A 20,850-nucleotide genomic window follows, 5' to 3' on the forward strand; every position below is an offset into this window, starting at 1 on the left:
GGGGAGGGGCCCCGGGGTAGGCCCCCGGGCAGGGGAATGGGGGATGGGCCCCGGGCAAGGGCCAGGGCAGTGTCCCCTGCGGCTCCCGGTGCCCCTGAGCCCGGGCACGCTCCTGGGCGGCGCGGTCGGGAGGCTGCACGCACGCCCCTGCCCACGCCGCGGGCTCCGCAGTGCGCTTCCCGGCCGGAGCCGCAGGCAGGCGCGGGCTCGCCGGGGACACGGCCGCGCGCCCTCCCGGCGTCCGGAGCGCAGCCCCCGGCCCGGCCCGCCCGGCCGGAGCGGAGCTTTGTGACGTCAGGCGGCCGCCGGGCGGCGTCACGCGCGGGGCTGACCCGGCGGGGGCGGGGCGGGGGCCGCCGGCCTGGGGACGCGGCGCGGAGCATGGAGCCGCGGGCCGGCTGCCGGCTGCCCGTGCGGGTGGAGCAGGTCGTCAACGGCGCGCTGGTGGTCACCGTGAGCTGCGGCGAGCGCAGCTTCGCCGGGATCCTGCTGGACTGCACGAAAAAGTGAGCGGGGGCGCAGGCCGGGACAGCCCCCCCGGGAACCCCCGGGGCACCCCCCGCCGGCCCGGCACCTGGGACCGGCCCAGGGCGGGGCGGCGCGGCCCCGGCGCCCGCTTTCGGTTTCCCGGAGCCCGGTTTTGGGGCACGCGAGCGCGGCCGCCACTCGGGGGGGCAAAAGTGGCTAAAAGTCGCCGCGACTTCTCGGGGCGGGGGAGCGGGCGGCCGTGCGGGGCTGAGTGCGGGCAGCCGGAGTCCCGCGCGCGGCGTGTCCCCGCATGTCGCCGGGCTCCCTGAACTCCGCGTATCTGCCATAATTAACGCACTTTTCTTTGTTCAGACGCACTGTTGAATTCGGCTGTTTGCAAAATTGTCGTCGGTTAAAGGGGGTCGGATGCGCGATGGCCTGGCCCTGTCAGTCAGGAACAAGCGGGGGTCCCCCCGCCTCCCGGGAGGGACTCGGGCTCGAGGTTCGGATTGGCCGGAGCAGTTATGTCCAGCGGTGGGTTTTAAAACACTGTTCAAGGCCGAAGAGCCTGAGTCACGGAGCAGGGAGAGGACACAAGTTGTAGGAGCGGCGGTGCGTCCCGCCGAGCCCTGGGGTCCTTGGTGGAGGGCGGCTGGGCCAGCCTTCCTGGGAGCACCTGTGCTCCCTGCAGGGACTCACGCAGCAGGGACGAGAGCCTCCTGGATGCCGTGTCACATGGCGCTGAGCTGTCGCTGCCAGATAAATGATTAGGCATTAATCAGGCTGCGAAGTCTCTGCGCTCCTGCCGGCTTTATTTTGAAGCTGGGAGCAGTAAACGGCTCCCCTTTCAAAGGCCCAACTTTCCCCATCAGTGAAGCCCAGATTTCTGCCCGGGTGGCATGGATGTAGCCGGGAGGACCGTCCTGCTTTGACAATTATCTTGCTGACATTATCTCTTCATTAGATGTGCCAGAAGCCATTTATGCACAAGTCATGTGATTTAACATATGGCCTCCCGTGTGACTGTTGCTCGCTCTGTGTTGGTTACCACCGGAGTGCGTGGTGGGACACCCGGGCTGCAGAGCAGTCACCTGGGAGCTGCAACACCCCGCCACCCCCCAGGATGGCTGCAGCTTCCTCCCTCAGGCAGGGCTGGGCTGGGTCCCCAGCGCACCTTGTCTGCTCACACAGCTCTGTCTGGTCTCTGCTCCTGGAGGGGGCACTTATAGCAGAGGTTTCCCATTTCTTGGGCTCCCTGACTCAGGACGAGGGTGGCCCAGCAGCCCCCGACCTGTGACTGGGCTGTCTGCAGAGGCTGTGGGGGGCTCCCCGTGAGTCCAGAGGCCCGGACACTCCCGCCTCCCCTCAGCTCTGCGGAAAGAAGCCAGCCTGCTGGGACCCCCTCGTGGGAACTGGCAGCTGTAGGTGCGTGGGTGTCAACCCTGCGGCAGCCACCTTTGCCTGTCACCAGAGCCACCCACAGAGCCGGGGGCCGGGCCTCGGTGGGCCCCGCTCTGCCTGGCTTTGGTTGGCCCTGTCCTCCGGAGAGTGTGGGGATGAGCCTGGCCCCAGCCCTGGCCCTCCCAGGCTTGGTCCTGAAACTGCCCCTGCCCAGCTGCCGCCCACTCAGTTCTCTGAGTCTCGGTGCTGATGTTGACAGCCCTGCTCGGGCCACAGGGCCCGGGGCCAGGTGCAGACCTGCCTTCTGGGTGCCAGCTTCTCAGTGCCCAGTGCCTGCCCTTGTCCCTGTATGTGACAGTGGAGGCCCCGTCCCTGGGTGTGGGCGCTGACGGGCAGGGAGGAGCTGCAGAGCTTCCGCCCACCTCAGAGGAACCTGCGGGTCCCAAAGTCAAGGGCATCTTGCCGCGTCTGTTCAGGGCTGGAGGGCGCCGTTGCTGGGGCGTCACAGGTGGGCGGGCGTGTGTGGGGGACAGTAGGAGCAGCTCCCCACGTTGAGATGCGGGCCTGGTGGCTTGGGTTCCCCAGGCCGTAACTGGTCACTGTGGGTGTTGCCCTGGCTGGATCGGGGTGTCACCAGGGCCCTATGCACACAGGCTCCTGGGTGGGAGGGCTGCCAGGGGCGCCCAGCACTGGTGGTGACGGGTTGGGAGACGGTGTCCTCTCCTTGTTTGCAGAGGGCCCGGGCCCACGTCTCGGGTGAGTGGAGTTGCCTGGCCTGGCGCCGAGTGCCTCCGCCCTCCTGAGTCTCGGGCCTGCTGAGGGTGCCGTCCCCTGCGACCCACATCCCAGCCCGCCAAGATCCTGGCCAGCCACTGCCTGTGCCCCGGCAGAAGCCACCCTGACCTCTGTGCAGGGTGGAGGCTCAGCTGCGCTGCCGGCGGCTGCTGCTGGGAGGGTGTGCATGGCCACCAAGGCGAGCGCCTGGTCCAGGCCCTTCTGGGCAGGGGCTGCGGTGGTAAGATGTGCTCCCGGCCCTCAGGGAGCTAGGGGGACCAAGGCACCCATGTGTCACAGACGGGCACACCAGGAGCCCTGGCCCATGTGGCAGGTCTTGGGAGCTTCTCCAAGGATGTGGCATCTGAGTGGGTCGAGGGTGTGGGGCGGGGGCGCCCCAGAGAGCTTAGAGAAGGGTGACACTGACGGCTCATAAACCTCGGAGTCCAGGCCGGTGATGCGGCTGGCGCAGCTGCCCTGCCGGGAGCTCCAGGGGTCAGTGCCCGCAGTGGGGGGTCCAGGCTCGACTCTGGCCCTGGGGAGGGGCCGCCCCCATGGCTTCTGCCAACCTGCTGTCCTGACTCCCGGAGCAGAGGTGGCCCCCGGAGGCCCCTGTGCCCCAGCAGGCCTGGCCAGCGCCCTGCCCCTGCCCCCCGGGGTTCCAGCCCTGCGGCCGGCTGTCTGCAGGGCTGTGGGGAGGCTGCAGGTGGACAGCCGAGGTGGGGCCCTGGGCGTGTGCGCTCAGGCTGTCCTGGGGCTGCGTGGGGAGGTTTCCACAAGCTCCCCGACACCCCGCCCCGGCTCTGGGTGGCCGCACGGTTGTTCCAGGAGCCATGCTTTCCCCACCTCTTCAGGCAACAGCAGGGCAATGGACTGAAGCGTAGGCAGCTGCCCTTTGGGTGCCAGCAGCCCAGGGATCTCCAGGGTGGCCGGGGCTGCGCCCCTCCTGGCCGGGGCTGGCCTCAGGCCTGGGCTGCTCTGGGGGGCTGGGCCAGACAGCTAGGCGAGGCCGGGGGCCGTGGCGAGCTGAGGACTTGGTGGTCCAGGGCTGCGTGTCCTTGCTGGGACGCCATGGCGTCGTCCAGAGGGGTCTCCTGGGGGGCTCTGACCCCCAGCTCATTAGGGGTGGTGCTGCTGTCCTTGTTGTTTTGCAGTCTGGCCCCCATTAGAGCCTCCTGGCTGCTCCTCCTTGCCTCAGTTTCCCCAGCCTTTCCTCAGAGCAGAGGTCATTTGCCCTGCCCCCACCGAGCTCCCGAAATACTGTATGAGGTTATTTCTGGGTCCTTTCAGTTTTGTGTATGGAGATGTTGGCCAGCCTGGAGCTTGAGGTGCTCCCACGGTGAGTCACCCCCCCCCCCCCGGTCCCCAGGGCCCCTCCCCGTGAGCCTTCCCTCCACCCACGGGTAGGGCACGCCACCCCCAGGGCTGCGCCCACCTGAGGGCCTTGGGAGCCCAGCGGGGACCCTGGCTGGCTCCAGGGCCACCAGCCCTCTCACCTGCTGAGCCCCGTGGCGTGCCCTGTAGGGCACTGCCAGGCCAGCGGGGCCTCTGTCCCTGGGGGGCCTTGCCGAGGAGCCAGCGCTGTGGGAGCCACGGCGGCCGGGCTGTGCCCAGGCCCAGGCAAGTTGCGGAGGCTCTTCCTGTGCCGGCAGCCCTGTGCCTGGGGCAGAGACCCGCCCAGCTGGGGGCGCGTTCCTGGTCCCTCAGCCTCGCTGGCATGTCTGCAAGACAGGAGTGGTGGTGACCTGTGCCTGGCGGGGCTGATTTAGGGCTGCAGGGAGCCATGTCCCAGCTGTCCGGGGCACCTGCTGTTGGCTTTGCCTGGGGACTGAGCTGTTCCCACCCTGTTTACCCACCGGGCGAGGCGGGGTGTGGCCTGGGCCGGGCGGCAGCTCCAGGAAGGAAGTGCGGCCGCCTGCCCTGCCAGGGTCACAGGCCACGTCTGCAGGGCCGGCCTCCCTGGTCCCTGGGCACGGGTGCTGGGGACAGTGGTGCCACTTGGGCCACAGAGGGGAAAGCGGGAGGCCCAGGCCGCTTCCAGGTTGATCCGCCTGGGACGGGGCCAGACCCGCGTGTGCGGGGGCTCCCGGGGTCAGGGGCCCACGGAGGGGCAGGCTCCCGTCGTGTGGCCCTGGCGGAGGAGCCGCCCTGGTGTCCAGGCTGCGGCTTCTGCGGCTTCTGCCAACCTGCTCTCCTGGGCCCCAGCAGGCCTGGCCAGCTGCCCTGTCCCTGTCCCTGCTGGAGGCTCCTGTGCCTTCGCCCCAGCCCCCAGCCCCGTGCAGCCAGGGTGCCGCGTTGCCCACCCTGGCGGGGGCAGGGGTCTACCCAGTGGCACCCTGAGAGCCTGGCCAGTCTGCCGGGTGACTTTCTGGCGTCCAGATGCTCCTGCTGTGGGGGAAGGGAGCTGAGTTTGCCTTGGGCACCCTGGGGCTTTCTGCAGGCCTGGCCGGCACCCCCAGGCAAGGGCCCTGCTGCTCCCTGGGGCTGGGCCTCCCTCGTCTCCCAGCCGCATCCCTCGTGGGGGCTCCTTTGCGGGCGCAGGGGTTGTGTGGAGGGCAGTGGCCTGCGCCCGGGAGCTCAGGGTGCGTGTGTGCCTTCGTGCGTGTGCCTGTGTGCGCACACAAATTGAGTCCTGAGTTCTCGGCCTGCTGTAAGTGCCCATGTGGGGCCCATGGAGGAGAATGAGCCGGTCGTGGGGCCACTCCCAGCCCGGGGGCCAGGGGCCTTGGGACACCAGCCTGGAAGCCGGGCGGGGGCGGTGCCAGCTCTGGGCAGGGGCTTGTCTCCACATCTGGACCCGGCAAGGTTCTCCTGTGGGGGCGCGATGGTGAATGTCACTGGCTGGCTGGTCACACCGTGCCTGTCTTGCGAGCTCCGCCGCCACTGTGGCGCCAAGACTGTGTACCAATAAAACTTTATTCACACACGCTGGGGTGGCTACCGTCATCTCTGTTCGCTGTCCCTGTCTCTTTCTCTGTGTTTTAGCCAAAGCAGTCTTAAAAATTAACACATCTGTTGAAAGCTGTACGTGCTCCCTTTTGAAGACACACGTAGAGTCTAGACCAGGCAGCGCCTGTGTTTCGCTGGTGCACTGAGCGGCTCGTCAGGCCAGATGTGACTCGGTGGCTTTCGCGGCACTGGGGCCTCAGGAGTGAGCATGTGCGGGAAGGTGCCCCCCACCCCCGCAGGCGACTGCAGAACCCCGAAGCCACCGCCTCTCACGTGGCTGCTGGCCCAGCGCGTCCCGGGAGAGAGACAGGCTCTAGTCGGGCAGGTGTCTCTGCCGGGCAGCCTGGGGGCCGCTGCTCTGCTCCGCCTTAGCTGTGGGTCCCCGGGAGGTGGGGGCTCCTGTCTTGTGCCCTTTCACCCTGGGTCATGTGGCCTTGTGGGTGCCACCCCAGCCAGAGGGGCCTGCTCCGCGGCCTGTTCCTGGAGCTGCAGGAGTGGAGGGGCCGGGGGTGCCAGGCAGGCGGCAGGGCCTTGGGGGTGGTCAGGGCCCGGGGACGAGGCGCACCTGAGGGCGAGACAGCTGGGCCGACTGCAGGAGCCTGGGCCTTCGGGAGGCAGCGGCGCCCAGGAGGGCTCTGGCTTGGTGGCCAGTCCCCGTGCTCTCTGTGCCGCAGACCCTGTGGCCCTGGCTCTGGGCCACGCCAGGTCCCTACCCCAGACACGCATCAGCACCTGGGACCCTGGTCCTGCAGCGCAGGGGTCCCCCCGCCAGGGGCAAGCTTGGGGGGTCGGAAGTCTTCCCTGAGGCCCCAGCCCCAAGGAGCGGAGGGGAGGGAAAGGCTGAGCCCTAGGAGGGAGCCAGGGCTGGTTTGGGGGCCCCAGGGCCACTGGCCACAGGGTGGCTGGACCCCCGCCAAGGACAGGCCAGCCGCATCTCCGAGCCACAGCGCCTGCTCTCAGGCTTCTGGAGCATTCCAGCTTCGAGCCCACCTCCCCCATGGTCACGACTGAGGTCTGGATGCTCCGTGTCTCTGTGAGAGCAGAGAAGTGGCCTCCTCAGGGCTGCTGCCACGGGACCTTGTAACACGCATGATCTCCCTGGGGTGCCCAAGGCGGGTCGCACACGGGGCTCACGACTGCTCTGGGCGGGAACAGGGCCCGGGCCCCCTGCAGTGAGGACGGGCAGGGGGCGGCCGTGGGGCCTCACCTGTCTGCTCTCTGTCTCCCTGCAGGTCCGGCCTCTTTGCCCTGCCCCCGTCCGCTCCGCTGCCCCAGGGTGACGACCCCGCGGCCAGGAGCTGCCATGGCCGGGCCCCCGAGGACCGGGACGGAGAGGTGATGCAGCTGGGGCCCGGCTCCCCGCCTCCCCCCCGCCCGGACCAGCACCAGGACACCGCCGGCCCCGAGCTGCCCCCGCCCCTCGTGCCGCCGCTGCCCGCCGGCAGCCTGGGCCCGATCCCGCCGTACTTTGAAGGCGCCCCCTTCCCTCACCCGCTCTGGCTGCGGAACACGTACAAGCAGTGGGTGCCCCAGCCGCCCCCCAGGACCATCAAGAGGACCCGGCGGCGTCTGTCCCGCAACCGCGACCCCGGGCGGCTCATCCTGAGCACCATCCGCCTGCGGCCGCGCCGGGTGCTCTGCGAGAAGTGCAAGCGCACCCTGAGCCCCCCGGAGGCCACGGCGGCCAGCCCCGGCCCCCCGGCCGCCCCCAGGGCCCGCAGGCGGCTGGGCAGCGGCCCGGACAGGGAGCCCCGTGAGCCCCAGGAGCCGGAGGAGGAAGGTGACCCCGTGGCCGCTGTCGCCGCGAGGAGGAGCAAGCGGGAGCGGCGGGAGGAGGACAGGGCGCCGGCGGAGCAGGTGCAGCGCAGCCCGGTCATCAGGATCTCCTACAGCACGCCGCAGGGCAAGGGCGAGGTGGTCCAGATCCCCTCCCGCGTGCACGGCTCCCTGGAGCCCTTCCGCCCCCCGCAGGCCCCACAGGACGGCGGCCCAGAGCCCGAGGCGCTGAGGGACCCCGAGCCCAGGGACAGGCCACCTGGCGGGCCCTCGGCCTCCGTGCCCAAGCTGAAGCTGACGCGTCCCGTGCCTCCCAGCTCAGACCTGCCACCTCCCAAGATCCGCCTGAAGCCCCGCCGCCCGGGGGACGGGGAGCGCCAGCCCCTGTACCGAGCCGAGCTGGTGGAGGACCTGAACGGCTGCCGGCCCGGCCCTGCCCGCGGGCTGGCGGACTCGTCCTCCGGGAGTTCCGGGGAGGATGAGGACTTCGAGAGGTGTCCCCAAGGCCAGCAGGGCCGGGGCGGCCTGGCTTTCCTCGTCGGCTGCCCCGAGGGGCGCACGGGCTGCGCCAGCGAGTCGGGGTGCAGCAGCGACAGCCTGGACGAGGCCAAGTCGTCCAGCTCGGAAGTGACGTCGCCAGACACGGGTGACCTCTCGCCCGGCAGCGGGGCGTCCGTGCCGTCCTCGTCCAGAGAGGCTTCCCAGACGGTGCCGCCCCTCACGGTGCGGCTGCACACGCAGAGTGTCTCCCAGTGCATCACGGAGGACGGGAGGACCTTGGCCGTGGGGGACATCGTGTGGGGTAAGATCCGTGGTTTCCCTTGGTGGCCAGCACGTGTCCTTGACATCAGCCTCGGCCAGAAGGAGGACGGAGAGCCCTCTTGGCAGGAAGCGCAAGTCTCGTGGTTTGGTTCTCCAACTACGTCGTTCTTGTCCATCTCGAAACTCTCCCCTTTCTCTGAATTTTTCAAACTGCGGTTTAACCGTAAGAAGAAAGGGATGTATCGGAAAGCCATAACCGAGGCCGCAAACGCCGCGCGACACGTGGCCCCAGAGATCAGGGAGCTCTTAACCCAGTTTGAGACGTAACCTTGGTTCCCCGAGCAGGTGAGTGAGCTAGCAGGTGACCTCCGCCCCTGGCTGTCCCTCTGCTCTGCCCTGAGACCCGGGGCCCGCGGCAGCCCGTGAAGCCTGGTGCCCCCAGCTCCAGCCCCCTGCTGGCTGCGCCGAAGGGCACCGTGCACAGCGTGGTTGTCCTCACTGGGAACGTCACCTGGGCTCCGCGGTTTATGGAAGAAGTGCGTTAAAAGCAGGCCAGTTGTCCCCCGCCACTTGCTCCTTCCAAGCCTGAAGCCAGTTTGTGTTTTGCAGATGCTTTCCAAGGAAAGCGGTAAAAGGTTCCTCACTCTTCCATTAGCTTTTTGGAGACAGGGACTTGATTGATCTGGGGGGAGCCGGGTGGGGCGGTGTCAGCTGTCACCCTCGTTGAAGGAGAGACCTTCACCTCCTCCCAGAGGGGCCGGGGTCTCCTCCTGCTGCCCGTGGGCACCGTCCACGTCTGGAGAGGGGGAGGGGGAGGGGAGCCTCTGCCCTACCCGAAGGCCCTGCGCTTCCTCCTGGTGCCGGATGGGCTCCCCGCGTCTGCAGGCTCTGCGGTGGCCAGGCCCTCGGGTCCCCTCTCCCCAGGGGGACTTTGTTTTTGTTTGTTTGTTTGTTTTGTTTTTTTGTTTTTTTGTTTTTTTGAGACAGAGTCTCACTCTGTTGCCCAGGCTAGAGTGAGTGCCGTGGCGTCAGCCTAGCTCACAGCAACCTCAAACTCCTGAGCTCAAGGGATCCTCCTGTCTCAGCCTCCCGAGTAGCTGGGACTACAGGCATGCGCCACCATGCCCGGCTAATTTTTTCTATATTTTTTTAGCTGTCTATATAATTTCTTTCTATTTTTAGTAGAGATGGGGTCTCGCTCTTGCTCAGGCTGGTCTCGAACTCCTGAGCTCAAACGATCCGCCCACCTCGGCCTCCCAGAGTGCTAGGATTACAGGCGTGAGCCACCACGCCCAGCCCCCAGGGGGACTTTGTAGACTCTCCAGCCAGGCCCCACACCGAGGCCCTGTGGCCAGGGCATCACCCCTTGCAGAGGTGAGGGGGTGCCCCCAGCCAGGGGGATGTCACCTTGTGGCATGTCTGTGGTCACCAGATGGGCAGGGCTATCACCCCATGGTGCTGGGGGCGTCATCTTGTGGCATTGGGGATGTCACCCGGTGGTGTTGGGGGCGTCACCTTGTGGCATTGGGGATGTCACCCGGTGGTGTTGGGGGCGTCACCTTGTGGCATTGGGGATGTCACCCCGTGGTGTTGGGGGCGTCACCTTGTGGCATTGGGGATGTCACCCCGTGGTGTTGGGGGCGTCACCTTGTGGCATTGGGGATGTCACCCGGTGGTGGTGGAGCGTCACCTTGTGGCATTGGGGATGTCACCCTGTGGTGTTGGGGGCGTCACCCTGTGGCACAGGGACTGGGGACTGAGAGCCGCTGTCCATCTGGCTTGGCGACCTTCAGGGCCTTTGCGCCGCCTGCCCACCCACCTGCCTGGCCTTCGTTTCCCAGGTGGCTGTGCTCAGGCCTGAGCCTCTGGCTGGGGAGGGGTCTGGGGTGGCCCGTGCGCCCTCGCTGCTGTGCCACGTGCGCCAGGGGCCCCAGGAGAAAGGAGGCAGTGGGGAGAAGGTCCCCAGGGTCCCCAGGCTGCCCGGCTCTGACCTGGCCTCGTCCCCTCCCCCAGACACAGGTGCGTCACTTTGTGCCCAGGAGTCTGGGCACAAACCCTGTTTCCCCTGAACCAGGCCCGTTTCTGGTTAGTTCCGAGGCCCTCGTGTGGGGGCGGGGCAGGTGCCAAACAGGCGTGTTGAGGAGTGTGTCACGCCAGGGAACCTCGGTGGGTAGACAGTGAGCTCTGAGGGGTTGGGAGAAAGGTCAAGTGACTGGCGTCCCACTGGCCTGGCAGAGCCCTCCTGGGTCCTGCCTCGCTGCCCGCCGGCTGCCGGCTGGCCTGGACGCCCTTGCGTGGGAGCCCAGAGCCCACGAGGGCGCGGAGAGCAGTCAGCCATCACACCGTGACCGGGCTCGGTGGCTCCAGGGGCTCAGACAGCGACAGGCAGTGAGTCGGCAACATCTGCCCAGGCGAGTGGCCCCGGGAGGCCCAGGCCTCGGCTGGCAGGGAGCCCCTGGCCGGAGAATGTGGCCTTGTAGGTTCAGGGCTGGCTTTGTTTATCCGGAAGCAGAGGAAAAATCTAGCCAGACGGGTTTGCCTGCCTGCGCAGGGGGCCTGTGCCCACAACGGGGCGGCTTCTCCCTCTGGGCTGGGCCAGGACCGGCCCTGCCCCCCACAGCCGCAGCCCTGGAGAGTGGGGTGCTGGGGCCTTTCGGCGCCGAAGCGCCAAGTGGTGTTTTCCTGGTTGGGTTTTTGGTCCTATTGTTAAGGGTCAAAGGTAGCTGAGGTCGTGCTGGGGCTCAGCTGGCTGCGGCTGTGGGGTTGCAGGTCCCCTGGGGGCAGCTGTGTGCTGAGGTGTCAGCGGAGCCCCTGGGCCTGCTGTCTGGGGGGAGGGGGGCTGCGCTTCCCGAGCAGAGGCTGCGTGAGATGTGGGGCCCAGTGGCTGTGCCCAGCTGAGGGCGCGCCGGCACCTGGCGCCTCCCAGGAGGAGGAGGCCGCGTGGGGTCCTACAGCTCAGGCCGGGGGGGGGGGGGGGGGTGGCCCTCAGGGGAAGGTCGTCCTCCGGGTCTCTGCTGCCCGGCCTGGCCCAGCGCCAGCAGCTCCTCGAGGTTTGGGGTGTCTGTGCCGCCCACAGCGCACGCCAGGGAGCAGTGACAGCCAGCACAGGGGGCTGCAGGCTCAGCCGAGGAGTGGGCTCGGCGCGGACGCCCTGCGGCCCGTGAGCCCCTGAGCGGGGCTGGGGCCTGGTGGCGCCCGGGGTACGTGTCGTCCTGTGTGGCGGGTGCAGGCGCCCTCCCGGCGGGGCCTCGCCCCGTGCACTGGGGCCGGCCGGCCTCCCGCTGCAGGAACGGAGGCCTCAGCCCCGCTGGTCACAGCTGCTGTGCTCGGTCTCCTCGTCGGCCCCCCGGCTCAAGTGCGGCTGCACCGTGGGTCGTCAGGGACCCGTCTACGGCCGCCTTCCGAGTGACACTGCGCCCCTCTGGCCCAGCAGGACCCCTGGGGCTGGGACAGAGCGAGGGTCAGGCTGTGCTCGGGGTGGGCACGGTGTCTGGAGCAGGGCTCACTGGTGGGGCTGCCGGCCCGGGCTTTGTCCTGCAGACAGAGCAGGCGTGGGGGCCCCGGGACTTCCCACCCTGGCCTCCGGGCCCTCGGCCCCTGGCCCTGTTTTCTGGGCTCCCAGCCTTTCCCTTTGCCACCCCACCCCCGTGCCGAGGGCCACTCAGCTGGTTGTGGGCTGGGGGGCAGAGTCACTGTAGTCCTTGCCCTGCTGGCTGGGGTGGGCTGTGACTCACAGTCCCTACATCAGTGCGTCGTCACACACAGGAGTGCAGAGAAGGGAGGAGAGAGGACCTTGAAGCTGAGCATCCGGGAAGGCTTCCTGGAGGAGGTGACGGAGCCCGGTTCTGAATGGTGAGCTGACAGGAGCTCCTGGGTGCAGGGGTGGGTGCTCTAGACAGGAGGATGGCAGGCACCTGCCGTGGCCGAGGGAGGTGGATGCCACCAGGGGAGGCAGGAGCTGAAGGCCTGGTGGGCTGCGGTGCAGACCCTGGCCTTGTCCTGACCACAGGGCTGCTGTTAAGCAGAGGAGTGCGGTGGTCTTATTGTTGCTTGTCAATTAAAAATAAAATAAAGCTTTAAACAAAGCTGATAGCTTAATAACAAGCAACTCCCAGCTGTAGGCACGGGCGCGTGACGGGCGCTGGGGGAAGCCGGGTTCGTGCGTGGGTGGGTGGGGGCTCCTGGAACCAGGACCACCCTCTGGGCCCGGACTCTAGTCAGCTGTGTCGGAGGCATCTTGGGTCGGAGCTCAGAGGCAGGTCAGGGTGGGGACTCGTGGCCTGGCCTGGGCCAGGACGAAGCCCCAGACAGAGTGCGGGAAGGGGACCCACGGAGCGGCTTCCCGAGACTGGGGCTTTGGAGCATGACTGATGCGGGAAGGTGCGGCGCGGGGGGCAGGAGGGAGGCCCGGGGCTGACACTGGTGGGTTGGGGCCCAGCCCACCCTGCACCATGGCGAGGGCCAAACCCAGAGGGGCCGCGACTGCCCGGGGAGGGGCCATAGCCGCAGGGCACACCCAGCCGGGTGTCTGGGAGCTGCGAGGGCCCACGGGACACCTGGTCCCTCAGCCACCTTCTGGGCTGCCCGGGGGCCCGGGCAGGGAGGATGGATGTCATCCCGGGGCCCCAGCCTCTGCGGCTGGGGGACGTGGCAGGCTCCCAGACGCTTGAGCTGGGTGGCCCCGGCCCTTCCCCGCCTGCCCGGTGGGGGCGTCCCGGGGCTCGCACGGCACAGGCCCCGCACCGTAGCCCGGAGCACGGGTCTCTGCCCACTGAGCTGCCAGCGTCCTGCCCGTTCCCTGTGGCCGCTGTGACAAGCCACCGCAGCCTCAGGGGTACAACAGATGTTGAGGACCCCAGGCTGTCCTCGGCCCTGTCACTCCCGTCTCGGCCTCACTTCCTCAGTGCCGTGGTGGCATCTGGGGATGACGCGGGAGAAGCTGCTCATCTCAAGGCCTTACTTTAATCGCTCCTGCAGACACGTGGCGTGGGGGTGGGGACGTGGCGTGGGGGTGGGGACGTGGCGTGGGGGTGGGGACGTGCCCAGGTTCCAGGGTCAGGCACCTCCACACTGTCGGTGCCTCATCCCCCGAGGCTGTTTTAGCACCTTGGACGCAGCTCCTGGTCTCCTCCCAGCCTCCCGCTGGGCGGAGGGAAGGCCTGGTCTCCTCCCAGCCTCCCGCTGGGCGGAGGGAAGGCCTGGGCTGGCGGGGGACGGGGGACTGGCCGAGGACCCACGGGGCAGCTGGTGGTGGAGGGACCCATTGTTCCAGAAGGATCCGCTGCCGTGCGGGGGAGGCTGTGCACAGGCAGGCCATGCTGGGAGCACCACGGGCCACTGTGATTTCAGCTTCACGATGTTATTTCTCCCGGGAAGTGAAGATACTGGTCAGGAGACTCCACGGTGCCGGGGAAGGCGCCTGTCACCCGACGGTGTCGGCCAGCGCGTGAGCAGTGTGGCGCGTACAGGTCGCCCTGGGAGACGAGCGTCTGGGTCCTGTCCCCAGGGACCCATGGTCCCTGCTGGAACAGCACCCCTGGGCCGCCTGCCTCGAACCCGCCGCCTCCGGCTCTGACTAAAAATGGACTCCGGCTCCTGAGGACGGGTTGCAGCCAACGTCCCGCGTCGCTGCCTCGTGAAGGCTGTAATTATTTTGTTCCAGAAGGAAGCTAAGGCCTGTAATTCCAAGGCTGCTGCTGGGGCTCGGCCCAGCCCCCTCCTGGCTCCTGCAGCCGTCCCCGCGCCTCCCCGGCAGCGAGGTGGGTGGGCGGGGCTGTGCACGGGAGGCGCCAGGGTGGCTCTTCCAGGGGCCCAGGGGCCCGGGGAGGTGGGGCGGCCTCTGCACACGCCACCCACCGGTGCCTGCCTAGCCCGGCGCCCCCCCCGCCACCCCCCTGCCGAAATGCCAGCGCTTCTCTGCCAGCGCTTCTCTGGGCGCCTGCACCGCCCCCACCCCCGCCAGCACCAAATACACGACCCTGAGCCCACGGGCTTTGGGGCCCCGGATGGGGACCTGCCCCAGGGTCAGAGGGTCCGAGCGTGGGCTGGGCGGGTCCTGCGCACCGGGCCACCCTCTCCTGGTGCCCAGGGCCGGTGGCGGGTCTGGGGCCGCGGGCCAATCCGTGCTCATGAGGTCCACCCGTGTCCACCCGGCTTTGCCCACCGTCGGCGCCCGTTTCACTGGGTCTCTTCCTCGCGGGGGTTCCAAGTGCCGCCCGTCGGCTGCGTTCACCGGCTGGAACTGTCCCCCGGAGGAACTGGCTCTGCGCCCTCACGGCCTGGCCTCGGAGCCCACAGGAGCCGGCAGGCACCGCGGGCCAGCCCTGCAGAGGCCGGTGGATTCCCAGCCCAGCACGCGTGTGTCACCTCGGCTGGCGGTTTGAACCCAACCCGTGTTCTCTGATGCTCGGGCCACCCCTTCCCGTGTCAGCCGGCTCTGGCTGGCTCCCGAGTCCCGCGGCCGCCTCACCTCCCGCCACATCCTCCCGGCCACGCCGTGCGTCTGCCGTCGGATCTGGGAGCAGCCGCCTCCCGTGGAGGCTCCGCCGGAGGGACCGGCCTGGGCGCTCGCATCGCTCCTGGGCTCCCGGGCGTTTCTAAGCCTCCCGGTCACAGAGCTGGGAATTACTCTTTTCTTTCCTTATGCCAAGAATCTTGGCTTTTAATGATATTAGCGTAATTATGGGTGTTTATATGTAAAAGTTAATATGTGTGACATCATATATCATTCTAAATAATATTTATTCTGTATACCACTTTATAATACAGTGTAATGGGTGTAGGATGACAGCCCTACCGCTGGCTCCCGCTCAGGAGTGGTGGCCGCCAGCGTCACCCGCGGGGGATCGGGGGGAAGAGTCTGGGACGTCCTTGGAGATGGTTTTGTCCTGGGACCGGGCCCTCTGGGGTCGTGTCTGGTGCCTGTGTTTCGTCACTGAGACAGTTCCTCTCTCTGCGGCTGTCATGACCTGGAAACACAGTCAGGCTCCTCTGTCTCCAGGGCTTTCCAGTTCTAGAGATTCCTGAGTTTTTTTAAACCTCATTGCGTTTTGTGATTCCGGGGACATTTCCAGGCTCCACCGCGGCCTTGGGTCTGCGTTCTGGTCCTGTGATTCCGACAGAAGCAGAGACCTGCCCCCCCCCCACGCCGGGCACACACACACGCACCTGCCGTCCCCCACCCCGTGGGACGGCTCTTCCTCCCGCCCCCAGTGCTCGGGGCCGTCCACGGTCTCTGGTGGCCGGGTTTTCCGGGCGTCCTGGGCGGGCGTGAGCTGCCGGCTGTCTGGGCCATGGAGAAGGCATGGCTGGGCAGGGAGGTGCCGGCATCCCGCGGGCCCCAGGGACACGGAGACAGAAGTGGGTGAGTCTGAGACTCCCACCCGTGCCCAGGTTGGGGGTCCGAGGGCTCCCGGGCAGGTAGGGCCCCAAGGCCTCCGGGTTCCGGAGACGCCTGTGTCCTGGAGTTCCCGGTGGCCGGGAGCAAACCCGGGGACAAGGGCTGTCCCGGGAGGTAGGACAGACATTGAGTGGCGGCCAGCCCTGCTCAGCCTTTGCATCAGCGATTCTTCTGCAGGGACAGGGAAGCCGTCTTCGCGGCCGCCCAGACGGGGGCTGCCCCTCTCTGGGCTGTGGGGTGCGGTTCTCACGAGGTGGCGGCCGATGGATGTTTAACGACGCTCCCAAAGGCCGCGCCGCTGTTGGTGGGGAGGAACTCGGGCAGTTGTGATCCTCTCCCGGCCGGTTCCTTGGCGTAGAGCGCGGGCGCCTTTGAGCCCTTTCACACCCTCACGTTCTCTGTCGGAAAGCGGAGGAACGAGCTGTTCCAGGGCTGGCTGTGACCCCACCGTGCCAGCGGCACCTGTCATCTCTGTGACCCTCCCAGACGGCCAGTCCCCGGTGCCTGGCACGCAGCCCTGGCAGCTCCCCGGGGTTTGGAGGGGACCCCAGGGCACAGGGACACAGGTGTCTGTCCAGCCCGGACCTGTGTCGGCTCGCGGACTGGGGTGGGCCCACAGGCTGTCACAACGGTGACACTTGTGTGACCGGATCCAGTCCTGGTCAACTCTCCTCACAGCGGGCTTGTTCCTCTCGCCACGTGGGATCTGCAGGCGGGAGGGAGTTTCTTCCAGGCCTGAGAGAGCGAAGCCCTGCGGTTCTGAAGCGTTGCCACCGTTGCCACGTGGCTTCGGGCAGGAGTCGCTGCCACGCCCGGCAGGGCTGAGGGAGCCGCTGGGCGGGGACGGCGTCGGGGCCTCAGGGAGCCACCCCGGCTGCGCTGGGCTGTGGGGTGGTGAGGTGGGTTCACATTTACGCACCGTGTGGACCCCAGAGGCAGAGGGACTCGGACTTTCTGTCGTTGCTCCGTGTGCACATGCAAACACGCAGGCACACACGCGCGAACACACATGCGCCTACACTCCCTCACTCAGACACACACGCTCCTACACACGCACACAGGAACACGTGCACTCCTGTCCCCACACGTGTGCGCACATGCGCTCGCGTGCACGGGGTTTAAACAGAGGTCCTTGCTGTGGGTGCGGGGTGCCCCGGGTGGGCCTGCCTGCCAGGTGGGGCCGACGGGTCTCCTTGGCGGGGTCCTTCAAGAGGTCTTTGCGGTGGTGTTTGGCAAGGACCAGTCCCCACGGCACACCACGTCACAGCGTGGCCCTTCTGGAGACGCTGGGAACGTGTGACATCTGTCATCTGCGGTTCCTCAGCTCTTGGCCGCGGTACGGAAGCCGGGGGTGCGTCCCGGGCTCAGGGGGCTGCGCCGGGCACGGGTGCTTGTGACTGAGCTGCTGGGCCAGGGAATGGGGACCACCCTGGCGCCCAGAGCCAGCCTCCTGTTTGTGTCGGGGACGTTTTCCATCCCCGTGAGCCTTGACTCTCTGCAAGCTGGGACACGTGAGGTGACTGTCACCATGCCAGGTCTAGCCCTGAGTTTTCCATCCGTCCTGCTGCCGTCACGGCTGCTGGGCCTTTTCTGACCTTTGGGGTCTGACCCATTTAGGCAGGGGAGGGCACAGTCGCCTCTTCCTCCCCTCCTGGCGCGGCTGCCCGCCTGGCGGCATCGTGGCTCTGCAGCTGGAGTGCCGTGTGCCGAGCTCAGCTGCGGGCCGCCCGCGGCGGGAGGACATGTCCCTGGGCCTCCTCAGCCCCACAGTCTTCTCCGCGCCGCCCCGATGTCCACCTGCCCTGCTGCCCGCTGGCCAGGGCGGCCTCTTGCCGGAAGGTCTGGGGAGGCTGGTCTCCCACAGAGGATTCCTTGGGGTTTAGCCGCCACCGCCAGGCCTGTGTGTGCGGAGGGGCCCCTGGGTGGGTTGCAAGCACCCCCCAGCTGTGTGGGGGGCCTGGCCTGGGGGTCTGACCCCCCACATCGGGGGAGCCCGGGGCAGCAGCTGCTCGGGGGTCAGTGCCGGTTCCTCCGCGAGGACCACCCGCCTCCTGTGCCCGGTCAGACGGGTCCGGGAAGGGCCATGGTTCCAGTCTCACGTGGTAGTTAGATGTTCCTGAGCACAGTTTCTTTCCATTTCACTTTTATTTTTATCAATGTTATGTATGTTCAAATTTTAAACAGTCCTCAAGTAATGTAGCGTATGTGATGCAAAATGTATCTTCATGTTGCTGAATGATGTGCTTACCCTGCTGTTTCTTGATTCCAGAGTTTGCAATTCAGACATTATTGATGGGACTTTTCCTGTGGGAGATGAAGCTTTTGCAAGCGTTCAATCCCCTGTCCTCAGCACTCGGACACATGGGCATATTTTTTGGCTAAATCAAGATGGGTGTTTATAGTAACAGGTGCAGCCTGTCCATGTAGGTAATTGTGAAGGTGTAGACTTGTCAGCTCTGCTCTCTGCAGAGCCGTTTTTTGTCTGCTTGGCTTCCTAGTCTTGTCGCTGACCTACCCAGCTCGCAGAGGGAGGAAGCGCTCAGTGCCTGCGGGCGCCTTGGGGATTTGCCGCAGTTGCTGCCGCTGCAAAGTTCTCCCAGACACACGGCGTCGTTTCCCATGACTCCATGTGTGCGCGGAGCAGGGGCACTGGCTGGGCCGGAGTGTCCAGGTGGGTCCCCTCACCTGCCGCATGCCTTGGCTGGGGCAGCTGGGGCTGACCAGGGCCACACACACACACGCATGCATGTGTGTGCTCTTTCACACACATGCAAACACACATACACATACACATGCAAACACACACACAAACACATGTACACATACACATGCAAACACATACTCACATACACATGCAAACACACATGCAAACACACATGCAAACACACACCTACACATAACACTCACACACATGCTCATGTACTCACACATATGCCTACACACATACACATGCAAACACTCTCACACACGCAAACATACACCTCCACATACACACATGCTAACACACTAACACATTTACACACGCACATATACGCACACATGCACACATGTACACGTACACATGCAAACACATATTCACATGCACATATATGCTCATGTACTCTCACACATACACACATACACATGCAAACACACACCTACACATAACACATACATACACACACAGGTACATATGCACACACCTACACATACATGCACACATACACACTGTAACACATTTACACATATGCGCACACACACTTTCACACACATGCACATGTAAACTCACACACTCACATTGTCTCACAAACATACATACTCTGACATATTTACACACACATGCACACTATGTAAACACACACACTCACAAACATACCACTCTAACATTCACACACATGTACACAAACACATACACATGCACACTCTCATACACACATGCACACTCGCACATGCAAACACATTTTCATACACATTCACAGACACAGACGCAAACACGCACACACACATACATGCACATGTTAACACATACACACACAGTCTCTCACATTCTCTCACACACATACACATACACCCCCTGCAGGGCCTCGCCTCGCGCCAGCTGGGCTCCCTCCCGGCATGGCGGTCTCAGGCAGCAGGAATTCCTCACGTGACAGCTCACGGCAAAGCCGGAGCCGCAGCTGCCTTCCCGGCTGGGCCTGGAACCGAAGACCTCACTTGTCCCGCTCTGGTGGTCGGAGCGAGTCCCAGGGGGACACCGCCCCTGCTGGTGGGAGGGGCAGCCGGGGTTTGGGGGTCTTGGGTCTGTGCCCTGTGCTCTCCGGGCCCTCCCTGCCCCGCCCACCACACACTCAGCAGGTGGAGAATTCGCTCTGGTGGATTCTGGGCTCCTTTCCCCAAAAGCTCTGCCGCCTTCTCCAGGGCACAGGGTCGGCCCAGAGTCATGGGCTGTCACGGGCTGCGGTGACTGTGCCCCCGGCCGGGTCTTCCTGCCTGGGGGTGACCAGACAGGCCTGTGTGGGGTCGGGATGTGTCGGAAGCAGGGCTGGCACCCGGGGCTCCCCTGCAGCCTGGGTAGGAAATCTGTCCTCCCCCAGCCAGGGACCCCCTCCCAGGCACCTGCCTGGCCAGTGGAGGCTGGGGCCCCTCCCCGGGCCCAGGTGCAGGGCAGCGTCTCTGCAGGAGGGTGTCTGCACCGCGAGGTTCCCCACCTTGAGTGCCGGGGAGCCCAGGCCAGCAGCTCCTCCCAGCACTGTCGGGCGGGTGGGCTGCTTTGGTCCTGTGGTCCTGGCCCTGAACTACTCTAGAGCCGCCACTTCCGCGGCACGGCCGGCCACGGCACCAGAGGCCTTGGGGTCCCCGGCGAGCCGCAGAGCCTGAGGGAGACGGCTCAGGAGACCCGAAGGGGGCGCCCTGGCCCAGTGCTCTGAGTCCCAGGAGCTGTCCCCTAGCACTTGACCCCGAGGTAACCTCTGCACCTTTCTGTTTCCCCCAAGGTCGCCGACGATGAGGGCATGGCTGTTGTCCTGGAGCCTCTGACCTCCGTCCGAGGGACCCCCGTGGCCTGTGGCCGGCTGTGTGCAGAACACGCCGGACATGGCGGTCAGCTGGCGCGAGGCCACCAGAGGAGCAGGTGTCCAGGGAGGGCCCGAGCACGGCCACTCCTCTCCCAGAATGTGTTTATCCCCGTGACTCGGTCCTCAGCTTTCCTGGTTTGGGAAGTGGCCGGAACTCAGTGCCGAGCTTGCTGCTGCTGCTCCAGGCTGGGTGGCCCTGGGGAGGGACAGGGCCACCACCCAGCCTCGGCGGGCTGCTGGCGACGGCTGTGCCCAGGCTGGAGCCACCTGCAGGCTTCAGGAAAACCAGATTGCACGTGTGGGGTGGTCCTCCCAGGCCCCGGCGCAAGGGGTCTCTGTACACTTGAGCGTGGGGCAGCCCACCCACATCTCCCCCCGGGCTCCCAGTGCGGCCCGCAGGGCCACCTCGTCCCCGAGATGCTGCTACAAGTGACCGGTTGTGTGTGGAGTATGAGGGGCTTGTCACTCTGAAATCAGGCTTGAACATTAAAAGGAAAACAAACTTGCTCTACTGTAAGTGAGTTCCTTTTGCCCCTTTTTGTCACGTTAATGACCAAAAAGAAAAAAGAAAGAAAAGAACAAAAAGCAAATTAATCTTCCCTTTCTCAGTTTACATGTCAAGACTAGAAAGCTGAGGGTGCTCCGTGCTCTGCAGCTGGTTCACACGGCCGTGGAGCTGGAGGCCCCTTGGCGAGGGGGGAGGGCCCCGGTGCACACATTAGGGCCCCGCCCCTGCCGCTGTCACCGTGAGACACGCTGGCCAGCTGC

General features: G+C 66.1%; 1 protein-coding gene across 1 annotated transcript; it reads left to right on the forward strand.

Annotated features, from left to right (window-relative positions):
• The first annotated feature begins 381 nt into the window (after positions 1-381).
• Positions 382-20,553, forward strand: PWWP2B (PWWP domain containing 2B). Its single transcript, XM_069460559.1, has 3 exons — positions 382-506; positions 6,825-8,475; positions 20,002-20,553. The coding sequence occupies exons 1-2, from the start codon at positions 382-384 to the stop codon at positions 8,455-8,457; spliced, it is 1,758 nt and encodes a 585-aa protein (XP_069316660.1). The 3' UTR covers positions 8,458-8,475; positions 20,002-20,553.
• The last annotated feature ends 297 nt before the right edge of the window (positions 20,554-20,850 follow it).

Source organism: Eulemur rufifrons, chromosome 28, assembly GCF_041146395.1.
Source record: "Eulemur rufifrons isolate Redbay chromosome 28, OSU_ERuf_1, whole genome shotgun sequence".
In the NCBI taxonomy this organism is placed as follows: domain Eukaryota; kingdom Metazoa; phylum Chordata; class Mammalia; order Primates; family Lemuridae; genus Eulemur; species Eulemur rufifrons.